The 26,566-nt window shown below is 35.5% G+C and overlaps 2 protein-coding genes across 2 annotated transcripts; one reads left to right on the forward strand and one right to left on the reverse strand.

Moving 5' to 3' along the window:
• Positions 1-4,463: 4,463 nt before the first annotated feature.
• Positions 4,464-14,767, reverse strand: LOC110450344 (leucine-rich repeat-containing protein 58-like). Its single transcript, XM_021497822.1, has 3 exons — positions 14,136-14,767; positions 10,571-10,974; positions 4,464-8,948 (listed from the first exon to the last, which is right to left on the reverse strand). The coding sequence occupies exons 1-3, from the start codon at positions 14,603-14,605 to the stop codon at positions 8,755-8,757; spliced, it is 1,068 nt and encodes a 355-aa protein (XP_021353497.1). The 5' UTR covers positions 14,606-14,767; the 3' UTR covers positions 4,464-8,754.
• A 288-nt stretch (positions 14,768-15,055) lies between these two features.
• Positions 15,056-25,924, forward strand: LOC110450345 (peroxisomal biogenesis factor 19-like). The gene is made up of 8 exons (XM_021497823.1): positions 15,056-15,251; positions 17,917-18,002; positions 18,312-18,480; positions 20,377-20,462; positions 20,995-21,147; positions 22,400-22,576; positions 23,137-23,181; positions 24,998-25,924. The coding sequence occupies exons 1-8, from the start codon at positions 15,101-15,103 to the stop codon at positions 25,073-25,075; spliced, it is 945 nt and encodes a 314-aa protein (XP_021353498.1). The 5' UTR covers positions 15,056-15,100; the 3' UTR covers positions 25,076-25,924.
• Positions 25,925-26,566: the final 642 nt, after the last annotated feature.

The raw sequence follows: 26,566 nt of genomic DNA on the forward strand, positions 1-26,566 counted from the left end.
TTGTATGTGTGACAAGTAATGCTTTTTAAGTGTCCGATGGGTGAAGGGGGTGTGACGGTACCGTGATCCTAGTAATCCCGTTAGTTACAGATTAGTCCTACTAACATACAGATCATGTGATTCGGTGATTGTGTACGTGTTGTTAGCAAAGTAGAGCGGTAGAAAATGACGGGACTTTTCAATGTGTAGTTTGTTTTATAAACAACATTGAGGATCTGTGAATGCATTTATTTTTGTGCAAATTCAAACATTGTGGTATTGTATTGAATATCGCTGAATGAATTTTCTTGGAATGCGAAATCATATCACTGCAGAAACCTCGACCAAAGCTATTTTCGATTTGAATAAACTAAATATAAAAAATGGTTTATATCCCTTGCATGTAGTGCATCAGTGATCAGATTAACAACTCTGGTCACTTGGTTTGTTTGCCATACTATGTGCTCCCTAAGTAATGAACTCTGTGTTTTTGTAAAGATGACTTGCTACACAAATAATTGAATGATGTAACACTGTTGTTTCGAGTATTTATACATCGTGGCTAGAAGTGTGAAGCTAACAATTCACACATGCAGCAAGCTTCATTTCCTGATGGCATGGCAGTGAAGTTTCCAAAAAGAAATTCCCCCAAAAGTTATGCCGGAAGTATGTGTATGTTTGTGTAAAGGATCATTTTGAATTTGAGGTCATGTAAATTTTATTTTCATTCTGAATGAACATGAAAGAGATATTCCATTCGAAATGTCAGCGAGTTAAGGAAGTGAGATTGACCTGTAAATTACTGATGAAAAAGAACGAAGTAGTCAGGGGTGCACAATTTCTGAGAATACTAGCCCACACACAGAAAAATAATACTAGTCTGACCTTTACTTAATAGTTAATATACAAAAAATCATTAGCCCAACATAAATCTACCACTAGCCCTGGGCGATGGGCTAGTTTAATTGTACACTCCTAGTTACTAGGGAAAAGTAGTGTGTAACAGATATCATTGATCTATTTCATATTTCCTGCTAGTTATTTAGTTTTTGTGAAAAGTATGATTTTCTGAATTATAATAAGTGCTCACAAATATCTCGTGCAAGCATAGTGACAATTGTATATAACTGACCAAAACACCAGTCCCGTCATTGTCTGAACTACACAGCTGTACTCTGTCAATGTGTGGTCACTGAAGTGGAACAATGCTCTATTTATACGGTATGCTCATGTCCTTTGACCCTTAAGTTTGAAAGTCTGGTGTATTTTCCCTCTATTAAAGTGACAATAGTAATTATGGAAACATTGTACGACCGAGTGTATAGGAATGGGAACTTGTCAGTGACACAGGAGTGTGATGTAGTTTCACTGGTCGTAGTAATGAGTGTCTGTGAACAGTCCTATTTTTTACTTATGAGCCAATCATTCACTCGTAAAGAATGGCTTTTTCGTGCGTTACGAAGATTGTGATTTTTTAAACGTATGGTTATATAAGATATACTGAGTGAATTAATCACTTTTTATGATTTTTTTTTCATTTCATGGAAAGGTTAATTGGCTAAACATCAAACAAAACCAATTCAACATGGATATGAACCACCATGTTTTATCCAACCCTGGCACCCCCACACTTGATATTGAACCGGTCCCAATCCAAGGACGGGACGGTCAAATGTCTGAAGTGCTGGAGTGAAGGGGTTAACATGGCCATGATGCATATATGTCGTCATAATTCTACAGTTGTAAATAAAAGAAGAAAAACATTAAAACAGACTTTGTGTGGTTTATTGATGGAAGTAGTTACTGTGTTAAATAACCCACAATGTATTGTGGATAAGTGATCTTAGAATGTTAATGACAGATATATCTCCTAATGTTAAAATACGGATAAGTGATCTTAGAATGTTAATGACAGATATATCTCCTAATGTTAAAATATGGATAAGTGATCTTAGAATGTTAATCACAGATATATCTCCTAATGTTAAAATACGGATAAGTGATCTTAGAATGTTAATAACAGATATATCTTCTAATGTTGAAATATGGATAAGTGATCTTAGAATGTTAATGACAGATATATCTCCTAATGTTGAAATACGGATAAGTAATCTTAGAATGTTAATAACAGATACATCTCCTAATGTTGAACTACGGATAAGTAATCTTAGAATGTTAATAACAGATATATCTCCTAATGTTGAAATATGGATAAGTGATCTTAGAATGTTAATAACAGATATATCTCCTAATGTTAAAATATGGATAAGTGATCTTAGAATGTTAATGACAGATATATCTCCTAATGTTGAAATATGGATAAGTGATCTTAGAATGTTAATAACAGATATATCTTCTAATGTTGAAATACGGATAAGTGATCTTAGAATGTTAATGACAGATATATCTCCTAATGTTGAAATACGGATAAGTAATCTTAGAATGTTAATGACAGATATATCTCCTAATGTTGAACTACGGATAAGTAATCTTAGAATGTTAATAACAGATATATCTCCTAATGTTGAAATATGGATAAGTGATCTTAGAATGTTAATAACAGATATATCTCCTAATGTTACTGATTGATTTTATTGAAGGCATTATTTTGGAAAGCAAAAGTGCTGCTTTAACTTAGAAATAGCAGCAGGCAACAACTAGACACATACAGAATGAGGTACAAGTTGATATATATACATTGTATTTCAACATCTCGTTCAAAAGAATGCAGAAATAAGTACAGGTTATATAATTATGCACCTTAACATATATATACCAATAAACATATCTTGACATACCGTAAAAACCCATGTAATTTGCGCACCTATGTAATTTGGGCAGGTACTTTTTGAGTGAAAATCCCCAAAAAAGCTTCTACTCTAATATTTTGCGCACCGAAAAAAAAAGTTCAAGTTCCGAAAATCGATCTCTGAAAATGAAAGACAAACCGCTTGGGATTCTTAGGATTTTTGTAATTTGTTTATTATAAGTAAGTTCATAAGTATTGTTTACAGGTACAATGTATCACCCACATAAGGTGTGCATGTGCAGTGTACTGGAAGTAGGTCATCTATGACTTTGACCTCTTGATCCAAAGTTGAATAATAGAGTATAATGCACCTGTACTTTAAAAAAAAATCTATAATTTGTTAACTAGCAAAAGAAACTTGGCCGCACTTCAGGTGAGCATTGCACTAGCAAAGTCACGGCAGCATCACCCCTAGGTCAAAGGTCAGATGAATGCAAAATCTTGTATAAAATCATAGGTAAATATTGACCTTTTGGAAGATGTGATGAAAGTTGAAATTTTCCTGCATAAACAATAGAATAGAAAATGTGCAGCATTTTGGTCATCATGGCCTTTTACTTCTTTGTCAAAGGTAAAAAAAAAGTGCATTGGTAAATATGCCTGACTTTATATATCTTGATTAAAATCTGTAGTATTCCTGCACCAACTACAGAAGATAAAGCAATGCACTGCATTTTGGTCACAGGACCTACTTGGTGAAATAAGTGCAAAATTTTCATTGAAATTATAAATATTAAAATTCTTTACGAAATCTGAAGCACCCACAGAAAGTGTGACATGCATGGTGACTTTGGTCAAAGGACTCCTTTCCATACATGCACGTTCACAACAGCTACAACTTAACACTGGTGAAAGTCTCGTTAATTAGAAGATATTTTGACGACACTTTGTACCTCCATTGTTTAGACGTGACATTGAAATCATTTCCATGTTGTCTATTTGTGGAACCAGTTTGAGTTTAAAAAAAAAACAACATGCAGTAAGAAAAAGAAAATTGACTCAATCTTTGAGTTACCCTTAATCTTATGCAAGAAGAAATGATTAAAACCATAAATAAGGTACCAACTAGTACTGTGGATCAATAAAATATCATGCTTGTCTCCCCTTGACCACAGGCAAACGAGCTGCTCCAAGTTTAACATTGCTTTTTCTGTGAATGTTATAACCGAAGTGACTGGACTAATTTCTGTGTATTTCAATGTGCACATATAAGCCTGTCATGTTTATGACATTTCAGCCATCTGTTAACTTTTTGTCCAGATAAAAACTCTGTCAGCTTCCATTCAAAGTCTGTAGATGAAGTGCATCCTTATCAGACTGATTCCATTCAAAGTCTGTAGATGAAGTGCATCCCTATCAGACTGATTCCATTCAAAGTCTGTAGATGAACTGATTCAATTTTATCATTTGTCGATTCAGATCATTGCCTTCTCAGAATAAAGCACTACAAACATTTCCGTTCAAGTTAAGTTTCATCTCGTTTGCCTGAAACTAGCTAGAGTTGCCACCATTAAACGAAGCTGTGTATGCATGTGTATCGCACATATTGATCTGATGATAATTACCCCCAAAAGTGTACTACATGAGCAATCACAGCTTCCACCTGATTTCCATTGCCACAGTTAAACAGCAAATGGTTAACAATGTTCCACAAAAATAAACTATGAAGGCACAATCAGATTTTTTTTAAATTGATTTATTTTTCATTTACATGTAGGAGAATACTTCAAGTTAAAGTAGAGGAAATATTTTTTTCCACATAACTGTCACAGGGTTACCCTTTACCTTACTCCTATAACACAACAGGTCGCTGGTCGGTCTTTTTTTTTATCGGATATGATTTTGCCGACTGCAACAGCGCCTGTCAAAAGTATCTCGCTGTGTAAACCTCTAACACTGTTGGAGTGCCGTTTACCTTAAATGTGTAACTTGAACACGCTATACATTCATATTGCCTTTCAACTCAATTCCACACACGTCCTCAAATCAATTATTAATCCATTTAAAACATCAGATAATACCATTTATATATATTTATATCTTTCTAATCTTTTCTCAGCAGATTTCTATCTAGATAGGGAGTTGTGAAATTTGATGAAGACAACTGTCTAAGTCAAAAGTTGCTCACAAAACAAAAAGTTCCTTATGAAACACACATATGTTTTCATTTAGAATAATACATTTCAGACATTTATAGACATGCACCTCCACACCGGAAACTCTATCTGAAGTTTAACTTTGTATAATAATTGTAATGTAAGGGCATAATTAAGGTAGTGTAAAGATTGATTATACCAGTGTGGGATGAAAGTCTGACTGGGGAACACTTTCCTGCTTTATAGCATTAATTCAAAATTCAGCAAAGTACTGGTAATATAATGTTAGCAAAGACATGTGTTCGTTCTTATTATATTTTTTCCCCTTTTCTCATATCATTTTTGAAATATAGATATATTTATAAGCAACACTAACTTTTAACCAACAAACACATACTTTTTGCCTTTGAGAATAACCAAAAATCGGTTTTCCTCTGTGACATGGATTTTGTTTATTTACACATTCTACACACACTCCTACACACATATACTTTGCAACTACGAAATAGTTGCCATGTTCACAACTCAAAATACAACATGACTGATACACTTTTGTAATTGGATATTGTTTTGACTGTTCATGCTTACAATGTATCTAATTAAGACAAAATTCTCGGACTAAAATTTACAAAGATTATCACATAAATTTAGGTGATAATAACAGTAATATACATGCATTTATAATAATATTTAACAGTAACTTCAAAAACATAAAGTTTCGATGGGAATTTAATCTATTAATGTATTAAGTATATTGAGGGAATGCATTGAAAACAGATATTTGAAGAAAGAATAAAACAAACGAAGTTAATGTGTATTTCTTCAACAGTTTTATATTTGTCTCTTTATAATTTTCACAATGATATTTTCAGAAATATAGATACCTAAAATCAAAAAGGTTACAGAATTTTTTGGCACATGCATCAAAATTTCTGGTTTTGGAAATCAATATATTTCACAACAGAAAAAAGTATATACCCTACATACTGGGTACATAAATTTGTCTCATTATCAATTTAAGATGTATAAATACAGTAAAACATCCATATAATGCTCCTTGTTCCATTTGCCACCTTGCTTACTGCCAACATATTTACGTTACATATGTTTTCTGACCAGCCTTGATCCTTTTAAGTCTGCTCCCACAAACCCGTCGAGCAAAGAACTGAGTAGTAAGTTAGAGTTGTTCCCCTTGACTACACTTTTTTTCGAAAGAATGTTCAGAACACTTCCCTCGTTATATCACCAAAATTTCTCTGCACAAATGACGGCAGTATAACAAGGTTTTACTGTATATACATGTGTAACTTTTATTTGAGCGACCGATAATAAGACACAGGAAATGTGTTAACTTTGAAGCCAATAGCAGTGTGTACTATATTGAAAGAATGAAGTTGAGATCAAAATGGAGTTTAAATTTTAAAATTTCTATTAAATTGAACTAGTAGATACATCTTGTATCTTATAGTTTTAGAAGAATAAATCTGGATTTTTTTTATCCTTAAGATTTTTTAAATGCAATTGATTGTATGCCAACTTCATGATAATTCATACTCGATAGTATGTTTTCTGAAAAAGTTTTAAAGTTAAACAAGCACTAACTGTTTACCTGTAAAGTGTAAATCGCAATGCAAACATTTAAAATAATGATTATTTTTTCTTAGACAATTGTTTAATCCTTTGGGGGGAAAAAGAAAAGAAAAAACACACAATATCACCCAACAAAATCAAAAAATCTGCTAAGGATAATGAATATTGGACCACATAGTGACAAATATTTGCAAATAATGTTATGAGAAACATCCCACACAGCTGGTTGATATTAAGTACTCCTGGGGGCCTTTGAAAAAGCTGCATGATCTCACAATAGTAACAACATATATAATATAAGCTGTCATAATATAAGGATAGAAAGTTTTTGGAAGAAAAAGTAACAATATATGTCTAGCACCATGGCCAAAAACTGTTCTGAGCAAGAAAAATATCTTGTTCTTACCTCAGCAAGTCACCAATATAAACAAAACATTTCAAACAAATTTAAAGTATATACATGGATATAACAATGGGTTAATGTAAAACGATTTAACGACACCACTATGAACAGTAAGCTGTCTGACATAACAAAAGTCATTTGTAAGCCCACTCCAAGTTTTAAGCCCACTACCCCTGCTAAAAGAAAAAGATGTAGATAAAGGAATTAATGTCTTCCTATATTTGACCTTCAAACCGGTACATTTGAAAAATTAAGAAAATAAGACTGGAAGGTTTGAAGCATTTACGAATAAGACAAGTATATTTGAATCTTCAGGAAAAAGGCTGGTACAAAAATGTATGTTTGAAATATTTAGAAAATAGGACTAGTAGATTTGAAGTATCTAGGAATAAGAGAAGTGCATTTCAAGTCTTCAGGAATATGACTTACATACCGGTATAGGTATTATCTAGGTATAAGTCAATACATCTTAATTATTGAAGGAATGACGGGTACAAAATATTATTTTAGGAATAAAACCAATACATCCAACTTTGTATTGAGGAATAAGCCAAGTACATGTTGAGCCTTTAGTTATAATTATCGTCTGTACATTGGACCTCTTTGAGAAAAAGGATAGGATAATCTTCAGAAATTAATCTGGTATGTCTTCTTTTTAAGAGTTTCTGTGGACTTTATAATATCAGAGACAACAAAGGGTAACACTTGCCACTAAATAAAATCCAATACTGTATATCTTATACCACATACATCAAGGTCCCTGTCACATTACTTTTGACATAAGCACCCCTAACCTTTCAGCTGGTTGGATTCCTTTGACACAATTCACCGAATTACAAAAAAAGGCCAGGTGCCTGTTCTCAATTGAGGCTATTTTTAGCACCTTGGAAGGTTCCGTAGACTGGTTACCATCTCTAGAATATCAAATATTCAGAAAAAAATAGACATTACAAAAATTTCGATTGACCACTTGAATGTCTGATCCAGAGTTTCAAACAAGGGAAGATAAGCTAGCATTAAAATACAGCTGGGAAAATCTTAAAAAATCCTTAAGGGCTGGTAGTCAACCATGATTTTACAAAATTGTTAATGGCTTAGCACACTTGTAAGATGTACATGACATTGACATAATATGTGAAGGTATATCTATATAACAGTAACCTAAAACACACCATCTATATATATATATCAACTGATGAGATTTTGTAAAATAAAAGCATCTTGGATGTACTTCTAGCCTGGTTAATTAGTTAAAAGTTTAAAAATCAGGTCAATCTAACAGGTCAGATAAACTCTGAAACAAGATATTGGAACCGCTTGAACTGCTTGAACCTAAATTATAATTATACAAAAATGTAAATAAACTTTCTTTTGAAATAATAATGTCAGCACTTAAGGATCCTCGTTCCACTGCAATCAGAATTCTTGTCATTTCTTTTGCGAAATGATTTTATCAATGCCTTAGCCATGCTGGAAACAAAGTTTCTAACGCATAGTTACAGTTTTGGCAGTGGCGGGAATCCTTAATAATAGACAATATTCATGTAGTAAAATCTATAAAAAGATCACTCCAAGAGGTTTCATCATCACAGCCACACAATACAATTGCTGAACTCATTCATCCCTGAAATTTCTTAATGAACTATTCCAACTTTTGAATTGGAAGAGTTCAAATGTGTTTTCAGGGGTGAATGAGTTAACACTGTCTTCAGCACAGATAAAATTACTGTTCATATTGAATCTATGATATATAGATTAGCTGAAGAGACAACGTTATCACAGCAACACACCTGCATCTTTAAAACGAATAAAACAGTGTACATCAATCTTTAAATAGGTGACCAGTTCAAGCACTTGGTCCTTTCACTTCAAATATTTTAACCGAGGAGAACTCGTTGCAACCTGGCACGGGCTGTATCCTCTTCATCAGTGTCAGATTCACTGTTATTTGGATACATGGCAGGGCCATCACAACAAATTGGGGAACACAGGTACTGTAGCAGGGGCAGGCGGTATTTTCCACAGAAGTCCACAAACTTAACATGCTCCACACGTGATGAAAAGTACACACCTGTCAACCACAAAACAGAGCTGTTAAAGTGAATACTTTACAGATAAGTCAAACCTGTTTTTTCTTAAAAACTGATGGCACCATTAACAACACTAATATCAGGAGAATTAATCACATTTTACAGTTAAGGATTGTGAAATTACAACCCAGATACATCATACAGTTTATAGCTAAAGCTGTCTCCAACACTGATAATTAACAGGTGTATTTCTGTCCTCAAGGTTTTCAATAAACCCTTACGAGTATTTTTGACTCTCCAAAATAAGCCAACTTTTTGGTTTTAAAGGACCAGCCTACAATAAATAGAGATAGCATTCTCCCACATTCTATAGGTACATCCAAGTCTTCAGGGCTTTCAATGTTTTTAAATTCCCAAAATGAGTTTTGACTTTTGGGTTATAAATGACTTATAGAATCTTTCACCCCCTTGGGGTAGAGACAGGGTAATCTCAACCCGAGGGGTAAGATTCTTAAGTTGTCAAACACGAGGCTTGCTGAGTGTTTGACAGCTTTAGAATCTTACCCCGAGGGTTGAGATCACCCTGTCACACTCCCAAGGGGGTAAATTATTATCTTTCTCTTACCCTGTTTACCCTCTTATGTATTTTATATAGACGTTACATCAATGCAAGACAATGTTGATGTGATGCGGCTGAATTGTCGACGTGACATCATTGTATTGTTGCCATGACATCATCGTATTGTATCAGTGACGTCATGTTATTGTTGCTATGACGTGATACAATTGTTGAGAACGTGCAAAGAACAAGTGTAGCTTGTCTCAACCCTAGGGCGAGATAAGAAAATCTCACACCGGTAAAATGGTGGATATCGATATCCCTGTCCAGGGAAAGAGAAAATACAGTCTACTTGAAATGTTTCGACTCTCATAAATTCAGCAAAAAATTCTACATGTAAATTCTACATGTACCTGACCTCTGAAATTCCTAAATGTCAAGGTCCCTGCAGTTTTTGCAAAGGAAAAGATTATAAGACTCTTTCATGCCCAGGGGTGTAGGATAGGGAAATTCCAACCGAGGGGTTTTCAAATCTGGTAAACCCGAGCCTTTGAAAATCCAGAGGGTGGAATATTCCTATCCTACACCCTTGGGCATGAAAGAGTATAGATATATAATATTTTTTCTTTCATTCCAACCACCAGAATAAGCTCAGAGAAGCATGAAAATGTTTTTGAACTGACAACCATTTTTAAAATATTAATCCCCCCCCCCCCGGGGCCTTTTAGATGCCACATTTTCCGTACCCCATATTTGCAAACAAAGTGTTAGCACAGAAAAAATAATCTAATCTTTCTAATATGTGCGGTCAATATATCGTAAAAGGTTTTAATTTCATCATGTCGCCTGTTCCGCATTGCAGCAATTGAATTTGTGATGTGACGTCATTGTTGAGCCATTGTGATGTCACATCACATGAAATTGGTCGTAAGTTAGAATTTTCTTACACCCCTTTCTTACCCTGGACAGCTTTATCTTACACACACGGAAATGAGAGAAGAACCTGTCTTTCCCTATGTAGATAAGACAGCTCACTGATGTACTATCACCGTTATTCTATTGCTTCAAAATATGTGTCATTAATTTCTACTTAATGTTACTTACCTTTACACTTAGGGTTGACACACCTGTGTGCTGAGTGGAGGTAGGAGATGAGATCATTTGGGAGATCACCTTTCAAATATTGCAGTTTTTCAATTTTTATGACCCGTCCTGACAGTTCTAGCAAGGAAGGCGGCGAATCTACCATGTCCTGCACAAACTTTACCACCAGTGGGTTATTACGCAGACTTAGTTCTACCAAGTTCAAAGACACTATCTCCTGAGGAAGCGTTGAGAGGTTGTTGCTATGGAGACTCAAAGATTGGAGACGACGCAGATTGATCAGGGTCGGTGGAAGGCTTTGAAGCTGGTTATCACAGAGAATTAAGGAGGTAAGGCTACAGAGATCCCCAACCTCAGCTGGTATATCTGTAAGACAGTTCCCTCCTAGGTAAAGCACTTCCAATCTGTAACAGACAAATTAAGCAGACATTCAAATCAGGTTAAAGGCCTTTTTTGTAATTATATAATCATAGTTCATACTGTAAAATGGAAACTTCCATATATATATATGGTGTTGAGTAAATTAGCGCAATAAATACACAAATGAATAAAATGTATTTATTTACAATAGTTTTAAGATATATATATATTTCGAAACCCTTGGCATTGTGATAGTTTCCACGTTCACTGTGATCAGTTTAGAGTGTCACAAAATGAACATCTCCACATGCGAGAATTTTAAATTTAAAAGTAAGGAAATAACATACATGTATAATTCATTACAGATTGAATATTACACTCTCAAAAAACTGTTTACAGATAAATTATGATACCAAAGCTTGTATCATATCACCTCATGTCTTTTCTTTCTCTAAAACTTAATTGTCTGTTGTGTTAGAGCGAACTGTTAGTGTACTTAAGGCCCCTAGTTACATAGCCATTCTTTCACAGTGTGGCCACAGACCTGGTTTTATTGTTAACTATGAGGGTTTTTTGTAAGTCTGAGATTGGAATCTACTGGATTAATGTCAAACGATGGTATACATAGGATCATTTCACAGTTTTAGCCATCTGTTACAGTAACAATTTACATATTTCTGATGCAATCATTCACACCATTGGCAACAGTTTGTCAACACATGTACATCAGAGTGAAATACAATGAGGGTACTAAAACTTTGATAAACCATAAATATAAATAATTTCTAGAGCAGCAGATTGATTCAGAAGACTGTTTTCCTACGAAGAGTGTTCAGGCTTAAATTTAATTTGTGTATTTTAACAAGTATATATCATCTTAATAGCTACATTTGTAATTCAGTTAGGGGGCCACGGTGGTCAAGTGGTTAAGGCGTCTGACATTCTGCTACCACTAGCCCTCCACCACTTGGTCGTGGGTTCTAGGCCTACATGGAGCAGTCGCCAGGTACTGGCCGTAGGTCGGTGGTATTTCTCCGGGAACTCTTACTATCCTCCACCAACAAAACCTGACAGGTCCTTATAAATGACCATGGCTGTTAATAGGACGTAAAACACAGACAAACCAAACCAAAAGTAATTCAGTAAATTTTCTTTCAGCCCTGTGTAAGGTCACATAAGATGCTGAGGTAACCTCCAGAATTTTATTTTTTTAATTTCATCAGAGTTTTAGCACTTAGACTAATTTTACAACTTCATACGTTTTTGCCTCCTTTTGCATATTGCCGATATACCCAGGTATGTTTAACTCATTTACCCCTAAGACACATTTGAGCTCTTCCAATTCAAAGGTTGGCATAGTTCATTATGAAATTTCAGGGTGAATGAGTTAACATTACTTAAACATTTTCAATTTACCAAACCATAGCCAAACATCCCATTCTCAGGTACCAAAAAACCCATCCAGCTAAAGGTTAAGGGTACTGGTTTGACCCCCAGTGAATGAGTGTACGCTAAGTAATAAATTTAATTGATGATTAGCTTTGTTAGTGACTATGACTAATCAATCATGATTTTCTATCATCGATCATGAATTTTCTATCATCGATCATGATTTTCTATCATCGATCATGATTTATCTATAATATGCAAACTTTTAAGAGTTAATGAGATTTGGAGCAGACCTCAACCCTAAGGCTACATTCGCGTATCCGGTTGAAACGGTTGAACCGGTAAAGAAAACGACAGGTACAGATTTGGACCGAGGCTGACCTCAGGAAAATTTGGTACGTGTAGATTGAGGGGTCCAGACGTACCTGACCGAAACTAAAATGCTGACTATTGTCAATTTGCGTTATTTCTTTCTTAAACAATGGCAAGTCACATGTACTTCTTTTTAAGATACGTTATGTTATTTAGTGGACGGATGGAAGAAGGGCATATTATTCTTGATATATTGTTTTTAATTCTCCGAAACTGTGCATTTTTAGCTCTGCTTATATGATATAACGGTCCAAGTGCGTTCGTTTATCGTGGAAAATTTCTGCGCCACACATACCGTTTCAACCGGTATACGCGAATGTAGCCTAGTTTAACAAACAAATTTACTTCTAAATTTTGTCATGAAATGTGTTCAAACAACTTTCCTGCCTTTTGCTAGGTGGTTGAAAAGTTTCTACGTCAACCGGCGCATCTAAATACTACCGCATACTACATACTACCCAATACTACTTTGTCAAATTGATACAGTGAAATTTCAACTAAAACATAGTTATTTCCATATATTGTATTTTCTCCAAAAATATAGATTTTGTGCAAAATATGTCACCAATTTACCGTGAATACAGCCCAATGTGACCAATTACGGCCTAATATTTACATTTGCCCCCGCGCCATCCCATTACAACAGTGTTAGAGGGCAAGTGTAATTATATAGGCTATAATTACAACTGCTCGACTATAATTACAACTGCCTGTTTCAGGTGTAGGAATATGTAAACAAACAAAATGGCCGCCTGAAATGTATTTTAAGGCAGGGCAAATGGTTTTTGTAGGAATATGTCTTAAAAAAGAAAAACATGTAAATATAAAAAATATCTGGTTGTCTGGATGTAATTATTGTTGATATAATTACAAGTGGCCTCTGGCATATCTACCATAAAACCCTAGCTGGTTTTATGGGATTTGCCAGAGGCCACTTGTAATTATATCAACAATAATTACATCCAGACAACCAGTTATTGTTTAAATATTGCCAAATACTACCTATTACACCAAAATACTACCCAAGACCGACATCTTTTTTGTAAATATTCCTCATTATAGTTATGCCTCTATTTTACCAATATATATAGGGCCTACGGCCTAGCCTGTTTGGTGTACAATAGTTTGATGGACTGTTCGTTGTAAATCAGTTATGTCAATTTGAGACATATTTTTTTAGTTATTTCCCTTTATACATTATATTTTTCCGCTTAGTACAGGCCTAAGGGTTGAAATATTCAAATATTAGGGGAGTATATGGTAGTATGGGGTAGTATTGGGTCATAGTCACTGCATTTCGGTGATGTTTTCTGCACAAAATAACTTCTACAAAGGTGATATTTCACAGTATTAAAGTAGTATAGCTATTCCCCTGACTACAGCAAAATCCCATATGATTTCTATATACTTCATCACTATTACAGCAGCACTTTATCTCATTCACCTTTGCAGATTCTTAATGCTGTTAGGTACATCCAAAATACTGTTTCCTCCTAAATGAAGATCTCGAAGGCGAAATAGCTCTGTAAACTGATGAGGAAATTCCTTAATGTTATTTCCGCTCAAATTCAACACTTCTAGACTAGATATTCGACCGAAGTCTTTTGGAATTGTTCCTGTCTTGATGTGGTTATTTTTGGCAATAAACGTCCTGAGGTGACGCAGTTGTACGATTTCATCGCTCAAATAACTGATGTTATTGTTGCTCAAATCCAATGTAATTAGACTAGAAAAATGCTTAATGGTTCGAGGTAGTATGTTGATATCATTTTGGTTTAGTTTCAGAGCTCTGATATCCTTCGCTCTCTCAAATAAAAACTCGGGTAACGATGTAAGATTCCCATATGACAGATCCTCAGCATTCTCGTTATTGAACTCGCCATCCGATGATGAGTCCACGTATGAACTAGCCATTGTCTTTCTACTTTTTTCTTTGACACTGTCTCTAGATATATCATGAAACGTAGTTATGTTTCTTCGTCGTTCTCTTCAGCTTCCTCCAGCAACGCAAACAGCAGCGATTTCCTGGAAGTGACAGCATTTCGTTTAGCACCAGTATACTCTCTTGTTTATTTATTCATTATGCAATAGTATCATAGAAAACATCCAAGATCTCCCGAACACTATGTCAAGGTCGTCGTGTAAAATACATTGGCGTGAGAGAAAAATTACGAGAGGTCCGAAAGAGGTTGAAAACGTGCTAAGCTCGTGCCGTTCTGTTTTGTGACATTATTTTCTTTTGTGAAATTGATTTATATTTGATGTTTCTGAATTAATTTCTCTAGTTAAGTGCAGAAACATTAACATAACAAAACCTAATAAAATTTCTCAGTACTATTACGTGTTTCTATTTTATAGCTTAAGCGACTTCTTTCCTTAGGCATAAGCGACAATTTTGTGTAAGGCGTGATGGCTGAACAGAATCTTACAACCGATGTTGAAGTAAATGAAACTGTTGAAGAAAAGACGGTTGGAAATGGAGGAGATACATCCAACAAGATTGAAGCGAAGCCAGAAAATGAAACGGGAGTCGATAAAGAGTTAGATGACCTCTTAGACAGTAAGGGTCGCCTGTTACCTCGTGCACTGCCCTTTTTCGGCCTTTGGCCCCTGGGTCTGTAACCTGTGTCGCGCAATGTAAGCACAGTAAAATGTGCATGCATCTTGTTTAGGGGTTCACGTGAACGTGTCAGTGTTATAACACAACTGATTTATTCTTGTTTAATTATAAGATTTTTTTTGAAAAGAATATGGCTTTCATTTCGGATGAGACCATCGTCAGTTGTTACAGCATGCACCACCTGCTGATTGCCTTAGGCCACAGCATCAGCAAGATCCAGCTGATCTAAACAGAAGATGATAGATCTGTTTTTAACTCGTTTTAATTGTACATTGGCTATCGTGGATAGTTTTTACCTCCCGTTATGCACAAACTGTGCGACAATATTCTTATGAATGATGCACATGATTGTGAAGAAGAAGAGATGATCTGACCTGGAAAAAGTAGGAAAGAGATTAGTGCTAATATTAATATCCGGCCTCCTCTGCCCTGGCTTGGTATTAAATTGATCCCATACCTTGAAGTGGAGCAAGACCGGTATGTCAATCGACAGCCGTTGGTCCGCATCCATAAGTAGGGTTGTAGTATGAACTATTTCTGTTGATGTCCTGTATAACTTGAAGTTAAACTCTGCCTAAAATGTCGTTAAATTATCAAGTTAACGTAACAAGCGCAATTGAAATCTGAATTGACTGCCATGTTGGAGAAATGGGTAAAAGGTCTATATATGGTTGTCATGACCCAATATGGTAATTGTAGTCAGGCATCCGTAGTAATACTATATATTTGGCAATATTTAAATGCAGGCCATAAATAGAAAGGATCATTGGGATAACATCACGCATGATCTGTAATGGTAGTCGTTGCTATTTTTTTTCCCCCAAGACGGAACGGACTTGGCTAATTTTGTGAAAGAGCATTTTTCATTGGTAAGGATTCAATTTTTCAACAATCATGCAATATTATATACTCATATGAGGCGTGAGTTATATGTAATCTTACAGATTAGCACTTTTGACTTTGCTCCATTAGTTGGCATAGGACAGCTTCATAGCTCTGACGATGCGATATATATAAATAAAAATCTCTCATCGTCAGAAAGCTAAGTTATCGCAGAGAGCTCTAGAAAAAGAGTAGTGTTCTTCCACTGGAGATCAAATTTGTTTCCCCAGTATGCCAATGTACCGATTGAGCTTATATATATTTATAAAAGAGCTGCTTTACATGATAATGCAATAAATCGCAATATTGGATGGATTATTTCAATATATCGCCATACTGAAAAAGGTTACAATGTCCACCTTGACCGAAGCCTGCTTTTATTAATGTGGTTTGTGACATGGCACGATTGGTATTAAATTTATGAAATGATATTCACATTGCTAAAACTGCAATACTAGGATGTGGTTATAAAACATAAAAAGAAGCGTAAGAAAAAATTTGTTTCTCGTTTTGATAGGTAGAGTAAACACAGACAACTAGCCACGAGAGTGGAAGATATTTGGTATCACTGAAGACACTGTCAGATATTCTTTTGATTACATTTTGTTTTGCGAAAACCTTCCCTCAAAGGCAAAACAACACATCAAGCTGACAATACTTGATCTGGATACTTTTACGTCTAGCATATATCTAGACAACCCTGTGCGACAAAATATAGTTATATATGCAAAAATAATAATAAAATGTTAAAATTCATAATAGATTTCCTTGAATTACTTAATTTTATTAAGTAGGCACTTAAGTTCTTATTTTTAATGAAGTATGCCAAATTACTATCATAATTTAATTATGTATCAACTCAGATCACTACTCGTTGTTGATAAGCGTTGAATCTACAATAGTGGGGAGTGGGGAAAATTCAGAGTTGTTTTGTCACCACTTATCCTGATAATAAAATAACAACATATACTTATGACCCTGGTTCTCTTATAGTTTCTGCCATTCGCTTAGCCTAAGTTTGGACTTAGAGACGCTGACACTGTGTTTCATTTGACATGAATTTTCTCCAATCAAATAGTTAGAATCGCTGACCTGCATAGTATGCTGGCTTTCACGAAAATGAAAGTTAACTGTGGAATTAAACATTGTGTTTCCCAGAGAGAATAATATCCCATTGATAGGTAAAAGATGAATATTTTGGGTAGAAGAATCGGCTGATGTTTCAGACGGATTTTCTCGAGGCCTGCATATCATTAAGCTAACCACTTGTAATTTTTCCATGGTAGTTTGTAATCAATATTTTGATTGGTCAAATCAGAAATATTGTGAAAAATATCACTTTTATAGAATGATTGATTTTCAATATTTCACTGGTAAAAATGTAATAAAATATAGTAATGCACAATTCCATGTTAACTATCACAGTTGTTTTTTTTACACATTTCAATTTGCTCCTGGTATCATACCTAAGATAAACTGATACAGGCATAAGAATTCAGGTTTCCACCTCCAAAACATGGACTTTAAACAATGGGTTTACACCCTTAACCCTTAAATGTAAACACACATATATATATATCCATTCCATTTGTGCAAACTATGAATATAATAAGAAGAAAAAGGGAGATAATCATCAAACAATTGAACAGATACCAAATGTGTTAGTGATAATACAGACTTCATCCAATTGTTTGTGTCTGATTCTAATGTTACTTACTTACAGGTGCACTGCAGGACTTTGAAAAACCAGCTCCTGTAGAAAAGCCAACTGTAGTCCTCGGACCAACTGGGGGATTTCCTGCAAGTGGGGTAGGTACCTGAAAAGGCCGAAGTTTACACTAAATTTCACCTTAATGATAAAGGGTTTACCGGAAATTTTTTCCTATAGTAGTACCCTTCATTCAAATGTGGACCGGTTCTTTACTTCACAAGAAAGTTTTTACTGCTGGCTAGCTTAAAACCTAGTTGTAAGGATTGGACTTTAAAATGTACCAAAATGTAATGAAACTGCTTTCCTTCTAAATATCAAAGTTTGTTCACTATATTTGTTTTTAATTTGTTACAGAAATTGATTAATTAAAAAAAACACTTGCATCACTGTTACATTGTATGTCATAGGATGCCAAATGTTCTGAGGACAAGACTGACCCGATGTCAGAAATGTTTGCTGAGGAGTTTTCGGATGAGATGAGTAAACAGTTTGAGGATGCAATGAAGAACTTGATGGGCGGTGATCCAGCATTGCTTCAGCAGATAGAGAAACTTTCTGAGTCTGCTGACAGTGCAGGTGACAGGTTTACCTAGATTGTTACTTGGTTGTAGTAGCCATTATACTACTTAGCTAGAAGTTTCCGTAGTGATTTTCACCCCTGAAAACATCTATTTTGCTGATTAAGTCATAGCTCCTCTCTCGACATCCTCGATATCCAGGTGTTACGCTCATTTTCGCTCTCTACACCCCTGGAATATGTCATAGCAAAATTGATGGCTAAGTGTGCAACACCTTGTGGATGAGACGAGAATTGATGTACATCAAAAGAATCTCGCGGTCGCGTAAAGGTAAAAAATGACGCTTTGAGTTTGGGTGTCACTCCTTTGTAATCTTTAAAGGACAAGTATCAGACCAGTGATTGGTCAGGTTTTTTTCCCCCGGCACCAGTCAAATAGCTAGCCACGTGCCTTCATTTTTGCTATGACATTTTCCAGGGGTGTAGAGAGCGAAAGTGAGCGTAAAACAAATTATTTATAAAAAGAAAAAAAAATACCTTGGAAAACTTCATGAAAAACATAATAAAGATGCAATAAGAATATCAACAGTAGTGTTCCCAGACTGAGATTTGAACCTTTGACCTCCAATCATTATACTGTCACTCTAACCAACTAAGATACCTGGTCAAAGGTAGTATGTTTCAGTGAGGTAGCACTATAAAGTCGGCATCAGTTCCGCGCTATCACAAGGAGACAAACATGAACATATCCCAGCCTCCCAAAACACACGCGCATACACTACACGCATGTATCTTGCACACAGGGGAGGCCGTCCTTAAATGACCATAGCCATTGATAGGATGCTAAACAATACTAAACCAAACCAAACCAAATTTCTCTGGCCAAACTCAACCATCGGAAACAAAATTACGGGGAAGTTGCTACAGGTATGGAAAACCTGCAGTGGAATTATCCAGTGTTTTGCATGTAGTGGGACAGGAAATCTTAAATTCATTGTTTTATAATTTGTTATTTGATACTCTACAGGAATAAAGGGGCCAGTGAGATTTGTAGGGTGTGAGGCCACAGTTACAAGGGGCCAGTAAGATTTGTGGGAACTGAGGCCACAGTTACAAGGGACCAGTAAGATTTGTAGGGTGTGATGCCACAGTTACAAGGGGCCGGTGAGATTTGTAGGGTGTGAGGCCACAGTTACAAGGGGCCAGTGAAATTTGTAGGGTGTGAGGCCACAGTTACAAGGGGCCAGTAAGATTCGTAGGTTGTGAGGCAAGAGTTACAAGGGACCAGTAAGATTTATAGGAACTGAGGCCACAGTTACAAGGGGCAGTAAGATTCATGGGTTGTGAGGCAAGAGTTATTCCGTCTTTGCGTATTGCAGAGTTATCTTCTCTTGGGAACAGGTATTGATTGTTACGTCATTGGTTTGTGTGAGAAAATTACGTCGTTTTCTCAACAATTGATGACGTTACTCTCATAAACAAGTGACGTAACAACCAATTCCTTCTCCCAAGAGAAGATAACTCGGAATAAGGGATCAATGAGAATTATAGCGAGCGTGGCTGGAGTTAAAGGAAGTCAGTAAGATTCAAAGGAGGAGACAAAATCCATATTGAATTTATTATAACCTGTTTTCTTATAAGAAGTCAAATTTTTGTGAGTGACATATCATGATAAATATAATGAATCATTGTATTAATAACATTCTTGTCTGAGTCGAGAAAAAAATATTCCTATATTAGTCATATGTTTTTATATAAGTTATATTTTCCCAATTCATAATGGAACAGGCTGTTGTAAAATTTAGTTTACAAAAACACTGAACAACTGATCATCCCAGATAGCTATCATGTAAAAATACACTGGCAAATGTTAAACTTGTGAAAATCAGAAATGTTTTCATAAAACAGGAATAAAACTGAACAATTTTTTTACAACTTTAACATTTGTTTTACAGGAAATTCAGCAGAGGCACAACAAGAGTTTGCAAGCACTCTATCACAAACTCTGTCAAGTCTGGCCCAGAACTCGGAGGGTCTAGGGGTAGGTGTGACACTCTTATGTTGTTGTACAAGTTTGTTGATACCCTGACACTGTCAGCTTCAAATGAATTTCTTTGGGGCAATGACATTTTATTTATGGGTGAAATTAATGCTGGTCTGTGTCACAAAATTCCTATTATACATATTGCCAGCATTACAGTTACCTCCGTTGATCTACAAAGGAAAGATTTGGAAACGAGGCATTATCATTCACGTATCTTTCTCTTTTGGAACTTTGAATATTAGCTTGAGTTTGTAAATTTGGCTCAGGTATGTGTCATATTGTTTGCATATTATTCTCATCGTCCCAGAAAATGGAAACAGCAATAATGGAAAGGTTAATTGTAGTTTTTGTCCAATTTCTGTCTATGTGTACCAGGTGTTCTAGTATATATAGAGANCTGATACGGGTTTTGGGGTGTGATACGGCGAGGGCTGATATGGGTTAGAGCAATTGTGTCGTATCGCATATACAAAAAACCCGTATTTATTAGTAAGTAAGTAATAAAACATGATAAACTTGTATCTTGCAGGACGAGATGTCAGAGGATGAGCTGATGAAAGCCTTCACCAGTATGGGGCTGGAGGAAGGACAGGACGGATTCATGCCAATGATGCAAGGGATGATGAAAAACTTACTGTCTAAAGATATACTGTATCCGTCACTCAAGGAAATGTCACAGAAAGTAAGTAAAACCTGTCCGTGGTCAGACTGTACTGTTCCCTGACTATAGCGCTGATAAATTATTTCTGAAAACCATCCTTTGTGGGACTTTTCTGAAATATCAATAAAATGGAATAAGCAAAATATAATCAACAGCATATTGTCCGGAGTGTAAAAACTCAACGGGGCTAGAGCGGCATTCAAACCCTGGTACTAGTAAAGGTCTACTGCCATTCTTACACAAACATATAGGTAGAGCAGGAATGTAATGACAAGCTAAACCTCGACAACATTTTAGTTTCATGGCTAGTATAGTCTCAGGGCTATAAATAGCGCAGAGAACTTAAAACCACCACATTGTGAGAAAGGGATCCATAACTGAAATAAAAATAAAAACAATCCTTATATTTCAATAGAATTATTTAAGAATTTGTGTGATTGTAAAACCTAGGGTTTACTAATTAGAATGCTGCAGTGGTTTACCCTTTCACTCCTATGTAACTTTAGTAAACTCTCACATGCATTGATCTGGATGAGTCCATTATGGTCTACAGTGTTGAAAGTGTTAATCAGTTACAGACTTGGCGTCACTGAAATTGTAAAATGTGTGGAATTGTCCAGTTTGATGAGATGATCATTTTTACTGCAATGGTGACTTAAATTTGATTTTGACATCAAATACAATGACAACATGTGATTGTGACTATGTACAGTTACATGGCCCAATACATACACTGTTTTTACCATTCAGTGGTGAAATCATGTTGTAATGGTTTTACCTCTAAATATCAAAAAAAATTCACTCATTTGTCAGAATTTTTACAATGATTTCACTCCTACTTGGCATCCATAGGAATGTTTATGTAATCTGCAGACTGTATATGATATTTAAGGAGAAAGCATTATTAACTCATTCACCCCTGAAATTTTTATAATGAACTATTCCAACCATTGAATTGGAAGAGTTCAGATGTGTCTTTAGGGGTGAATGAGTTATGATATGTTCTCTATATTTTGTTTTTGGCTTCAGTCACAGGGGTATGGATTGCTTTACTTGTAATATTAAAAATAGGGGTCTCCTCTACTAAAAAAAGTTTTTAGTAGAGGAGACCCCTTTTTTTAATATTACAAGTAAAGCGATCCATACCCCTGTGGCTTCAGTATCCCAAATGGTTGGAGGAGAACCACGAGAATATTTATGGTATCTACAAACTGTATAATATATTGAAGAAGAAACCATTAAATATGTTCTGGATATTTCGTTGTGACTTCAGTATCCCAAATGGTTGGAGGAGAACCACGAGAAGACGGAGAAGACACAACTAGATAAGTACAAGTCCCAGCTCGATATCATACAGGACATATGTGAGGAGTTTGAAAACGAAAAAGATTCTGAAACAGAGGAAGTGAAAAAGCTGAGATTTGAAAAGATTGTAGATAAAATGCAAAAGGTAATTGTTTTTTATGCAAACCTTGAAATTTTTACTGACATTTAGTGATATACGCTGTTTAAGTCAGAACTCTTATATATATATATTAAGCATAGTAAGAATATTTCCAAAATAATAAAAAAATGCCTACCTACCTGCCCTTTTTTTCTGAGGATGATAAAGGAAACAAGTTTTTTTGTGTGATATTACAAAGTTGGCAAAATTTGTTTTTAAAGGTTATGTAATTTTGGCACATTTTTATGCCCTGGTCATTTTTAGGTTGGACATACTGTGTTACTGGTGTCCGTCCAGTGTGGTTCCATCTGAATTCAGTGGCATCCCTCAAGCAACTTTATTTTTGGAAGGATTTTGTTCTAAACTATAAACAAGGGTCAAATATGAGAATTCCTCTGATGAATTGTATGTGAGGCTTCCAAGGTCAAGGCCAAGATCACTGTTGCTATTTATAGAAAATCATCGACTTATTCAGTGTCATCGCTATAGCAACTTCATTTCTTTAGATTTTTATCCAGAATTCTGTGAATATCTCTGTAATATTAATGACACTTTTGTTTTGATAGATGCAAGAACTGGGTCAACCTCCAAAAGACATTGTTGGTGATATGGTAAGTTGTTATGTTTACGGTCAGCACATGTGTGATAAAAGGTGGTGAGCAAATCCTCTTTTCATATTATGTTTTCCTCTTTATAGCTTGCCTCATCTTCGCTAGCCAAGTGTTCGCTTCGTATACACTCCACTTACTCTTAGCGGATATAGCCGTGTTTACTGAGCCTTCAAATTTTAGTGCAGTGCCAATCGTTCGCATCTTACATATAGCACTGTTGACGAAGGAAAACAGTAATGGCGACGCCCTGTACGGAAGCACATTGTCGTTAATGTCAGAGTGTTTTGCCCCCAAAAAATAGGCGCACGATCTTTGGGGAAACTTCTGGAGTTTTAAATCAGTTGGTGGAAATCCTTGACTTTGTTCCACATGTAAATGATGACCTGGGAAAATATGTGTGCTGCCTTTGGATTGTTTCCATATTGCTCTGTCATTTATACTTTTGTCAACACGCCGATGTAGTCTGTATGTAACGGTCATTCTGATTGGTTAAAAGTATTTTGGGAGAAGAGCGATAACTTGGTATATCCGCTAGTGGCAGTGGAGGGAATTATGAAAACACGGCTATATCCGCCAAGGGTAAGTGGGGTGTATACGAAGCGAACACTTGGCTAGCGAAGATGAGCTCGCCTATACGGAGAATAAGGGGGCTAATGTAGTCACCTCAGCGTCCCACTTCAATAAGGCTTTAGTTTTTGGCAAGTTTTTTCTAGACAGTGTTGGATCTTCACACTCAATACACTGTTGTCTATTATAAGATTGAGGCATTTATATGGAGTTTTAGGGGCCAAGACTGGTTAACTGGACTTGGTTAAAGTTTTTGGGGCAAGCTTCAGGTTAAAGTTTATGGGGCAAGCTTCAGGCTAGTTTTTGGTCATTTTTTTGTTTTTTGTGTAGTGTTGGATCACCACTGTCAATAGGCTTTTGTCTATTATAAGGTTGAAGTATTTATATGGAGTGTAAGCAATGTGCTGAACCATATTTTTATATTCTAGGGGCTAAAAACAGCTTTATAATTGGACTTAGTTAAAAAATGTTAAGGCTTGAGGTTAAAGGTTTTGAGCAAGTTTTTTGTGCAGTTTTGGATTGGCCACTACCCGCAAGTTTTCATGGAATGCAGAAACTTGATTGTAGCATCATTTTTTTTAGCAATTTTATAATGTACTGATTGCAAAGAAATGTAGTTCTATTTTAAATTATTTTGAGGTAATTTTGTATCAGTTATTAGGTAAATGATATACGTTGCAACTTCTTTGTTGTTATCAAGTCATAATATTAGCCTACATTCTCCTATATTTACCATCCTATGGCATTCCCACTTTATAACCCTATCAAATTCAGTTGGCATTCATATAGGCTATAAATACCATGGACTGATTGTTAATGTCATCCTTATCAGAACATCATTATTGTAACATTGGATACCACTGATCCTCAGGGCGATAGCTTTTCTATTCATTGAACAAGCATATACGATGCAATGCATTCATTATTTGAACTAAATGCTGAATAATAATAAGTGTAATGGAATTGTCTATGAGATGAACAGATTCCAAAAATGGTAAATATAAATATTGAACTGCTTTCAGTTGGCATTCACATTGCCTATGAATGTCAACTGAGAGCAGTTCAATTATTAAATGACAAACATAGATTAGAGTTATCATGATAGATCTGTTAAATGTATGTGTTGTTGATTTGTATTAAATGTAATTAAGAATAGTACTGTTTTTTTCTGCTTTGAATATATTATGAGCTGAAACTGAAACATGAAGTTTCAACAACAATGATGTCTATATGTGTATATTTGTGACAGGCACCTGGGCTTGACTTTGATGATAATGGAATGCCTAAACTGCCAGGAGCACCAGAGGGACAGTGTGCAGTCATGTGACCTGATAAACTATGTGGTTGTCGTGGCGATGACTTTGTTCGTCTGTGATATTGCCATAGTTACTGTGGTCATGTGATCGTCAGCTACAACAACAGAAATCTGAGGTGGCCAGTCCTTTTACAGTCATTGAATCACATGATGTTTGGCTACACCAAAAGACTTCTGAAGTGGCTGTCATTTTACAGTAGATAAAATCATCTGGTCACGTGTCACCACCAGGATCCAGGAGAATGTGTCATGTGATTGGCCTCCTGCTGTTCCATTGACAGTGCTAGCTACATAACTGGCATTTCTGGGACTTTTTTTTATTTATTTGAATGTTTTGCCAAAGGGTTTTCAGATTTGATAAAACCCGAGGCATTGCCGAGGGTTTTGTTAAATTTGAAAATCCTGACGGTAGAATTTCACTATCTTACACCATTGGGCATGAAAGCCACTAGAATAAGCCCAGAAACCATGGAAGTGAGTTTTAACTGGCTACCATTTTGAAAATATCAATTTTTTCCATATTCTATTTAGACGAAAACGAACCTGTCAGCCAGATTAAGCATATCCAATATTTGCAAACAAAGTTTGCACTGAAAAATTAATCGCATCTTTCTAATGTATTCGGTAAATATATCATAAAAGGTATTAATTTTATTACGTCATCTTTTCCGCGTTGCAGCATCAGAGATTTCCAAATTCGTGATGTCACGTCATTGTTCAGCCATTGTGACATTAACGTCACGTGAAATGGGGTGTAAGATAGAAATTTCTTCCACCCCTTTCTTACTACCCTGGACAGCTCTATCTTACACACAGAGAAATGAGAGAAATACTTGTATTTCTGGGCTAATTAAAAAAAAAGTTTGAAAACTCAACTAAACATATCATTTAGATATTGAAGCTAGAAGTACCAGTTAACCCTTTCACCCCTATGTAACTTAAGTAGACTCTACCATGCATTGATATGGAGGGGTCCATTATGGTCTACAGTGGTGAAAGGGTTAACTTGATTCAGATTTTCCCCCCACTTTCTGATGACCTTACTGATAAACTCTGGAACATTGAATACAAGTAGGTTGTTTTGGCAAGATATAAATGAGTAATGGTCGTTTGATAATCATTGGAAATTCTAAAACTGTAAAACATGTAATCAGTTGTCAATGGTGATGGTTGGTATAGACTTGACAACAGACATTTCTTAAAAATGTAGTAGAAGAATACTGTTTTATTATCACTGAGTGTAATAAGTATGACTTTGTGTTGTCATCATGTTGTTATCCCATTTGCAAGAAAAGTTAGGTTGTGTTGTCTTTGAATTTTCAAGAAGTTCCTTTGTTTTTAATCAGAAAAGGTGTTGATTTGTGACTATATTTTGGCACAGATCATAATTTATGCAAAATTGATTCTTTTCTCTCATTTTTCATTTCTCCTTCATTCCAGTTGTTTAATGTTTGAATTTGTCATATATATCTGTATAGGTTAGAGAAATGGAAGATCTCAAAC

Source organism: Mizuhopecten yessoensis, unplaced genomic scaffold (genome assembly GCF_002113885.1).
Source record: "Mizuhopecten yessoensis strain PY_sf001 unplaced genomic scaffold, ASM211388v2 scaffold5185, whole genome shotgun sequence".
Taxonomy (NCBI): Eukaryota; Metazoa; Mollusca; class Bivalvia; order Pectinida; family Pectinidae; genus Mizuhopecten; species Mizuhopecten yessoensis.

Bases quoted from the DNA above. Each gene is read 5' to 3' on its own strand.
- LOC110450344 (XM_021497822.1), bottom strand. From the start codon at position 14,605: ATGGCTAGTTCATACGTGGACTCATCATCGGATGGCGAGTTCAATAAC. The intron at 10,975-14,135 runs GTGAATGAGATA...TGTCTGTTACAG, and splicing joins AGCATTAAGAATCTGCAAAG to ATTGGAAGTGCTTTACCTAG. The intron at 8,949-10,570 runs GTAAGTAACATT...TGTGGTTGACAG, and splicing joins TGTCAACCCTAAGTGTAAAG to GTGTGTACTTTTCATCACGT.
- LOC110450345 (XM_021497823.1), top strand. From the start codon at position 15,101: ATGGCTGAACAGAATCTTACAACCGATGTTGAAGTAAATGAAACTGTT. The intron at 18,481-20,376 runs GTGACAGGTTTA...TTTGTTTTACAG, and splicing joins TGAGTCTGCTGACAGTGCAG to GAAATTCAGCAGAGGCACAA. The intron at 22,577-23,136 runs GTAATTGTTTTT...TTGTTTTGATAG, and splicing joins TTGTAGATAAAATGCAAAAG to ATGCAAGAACTGGGTCAACC.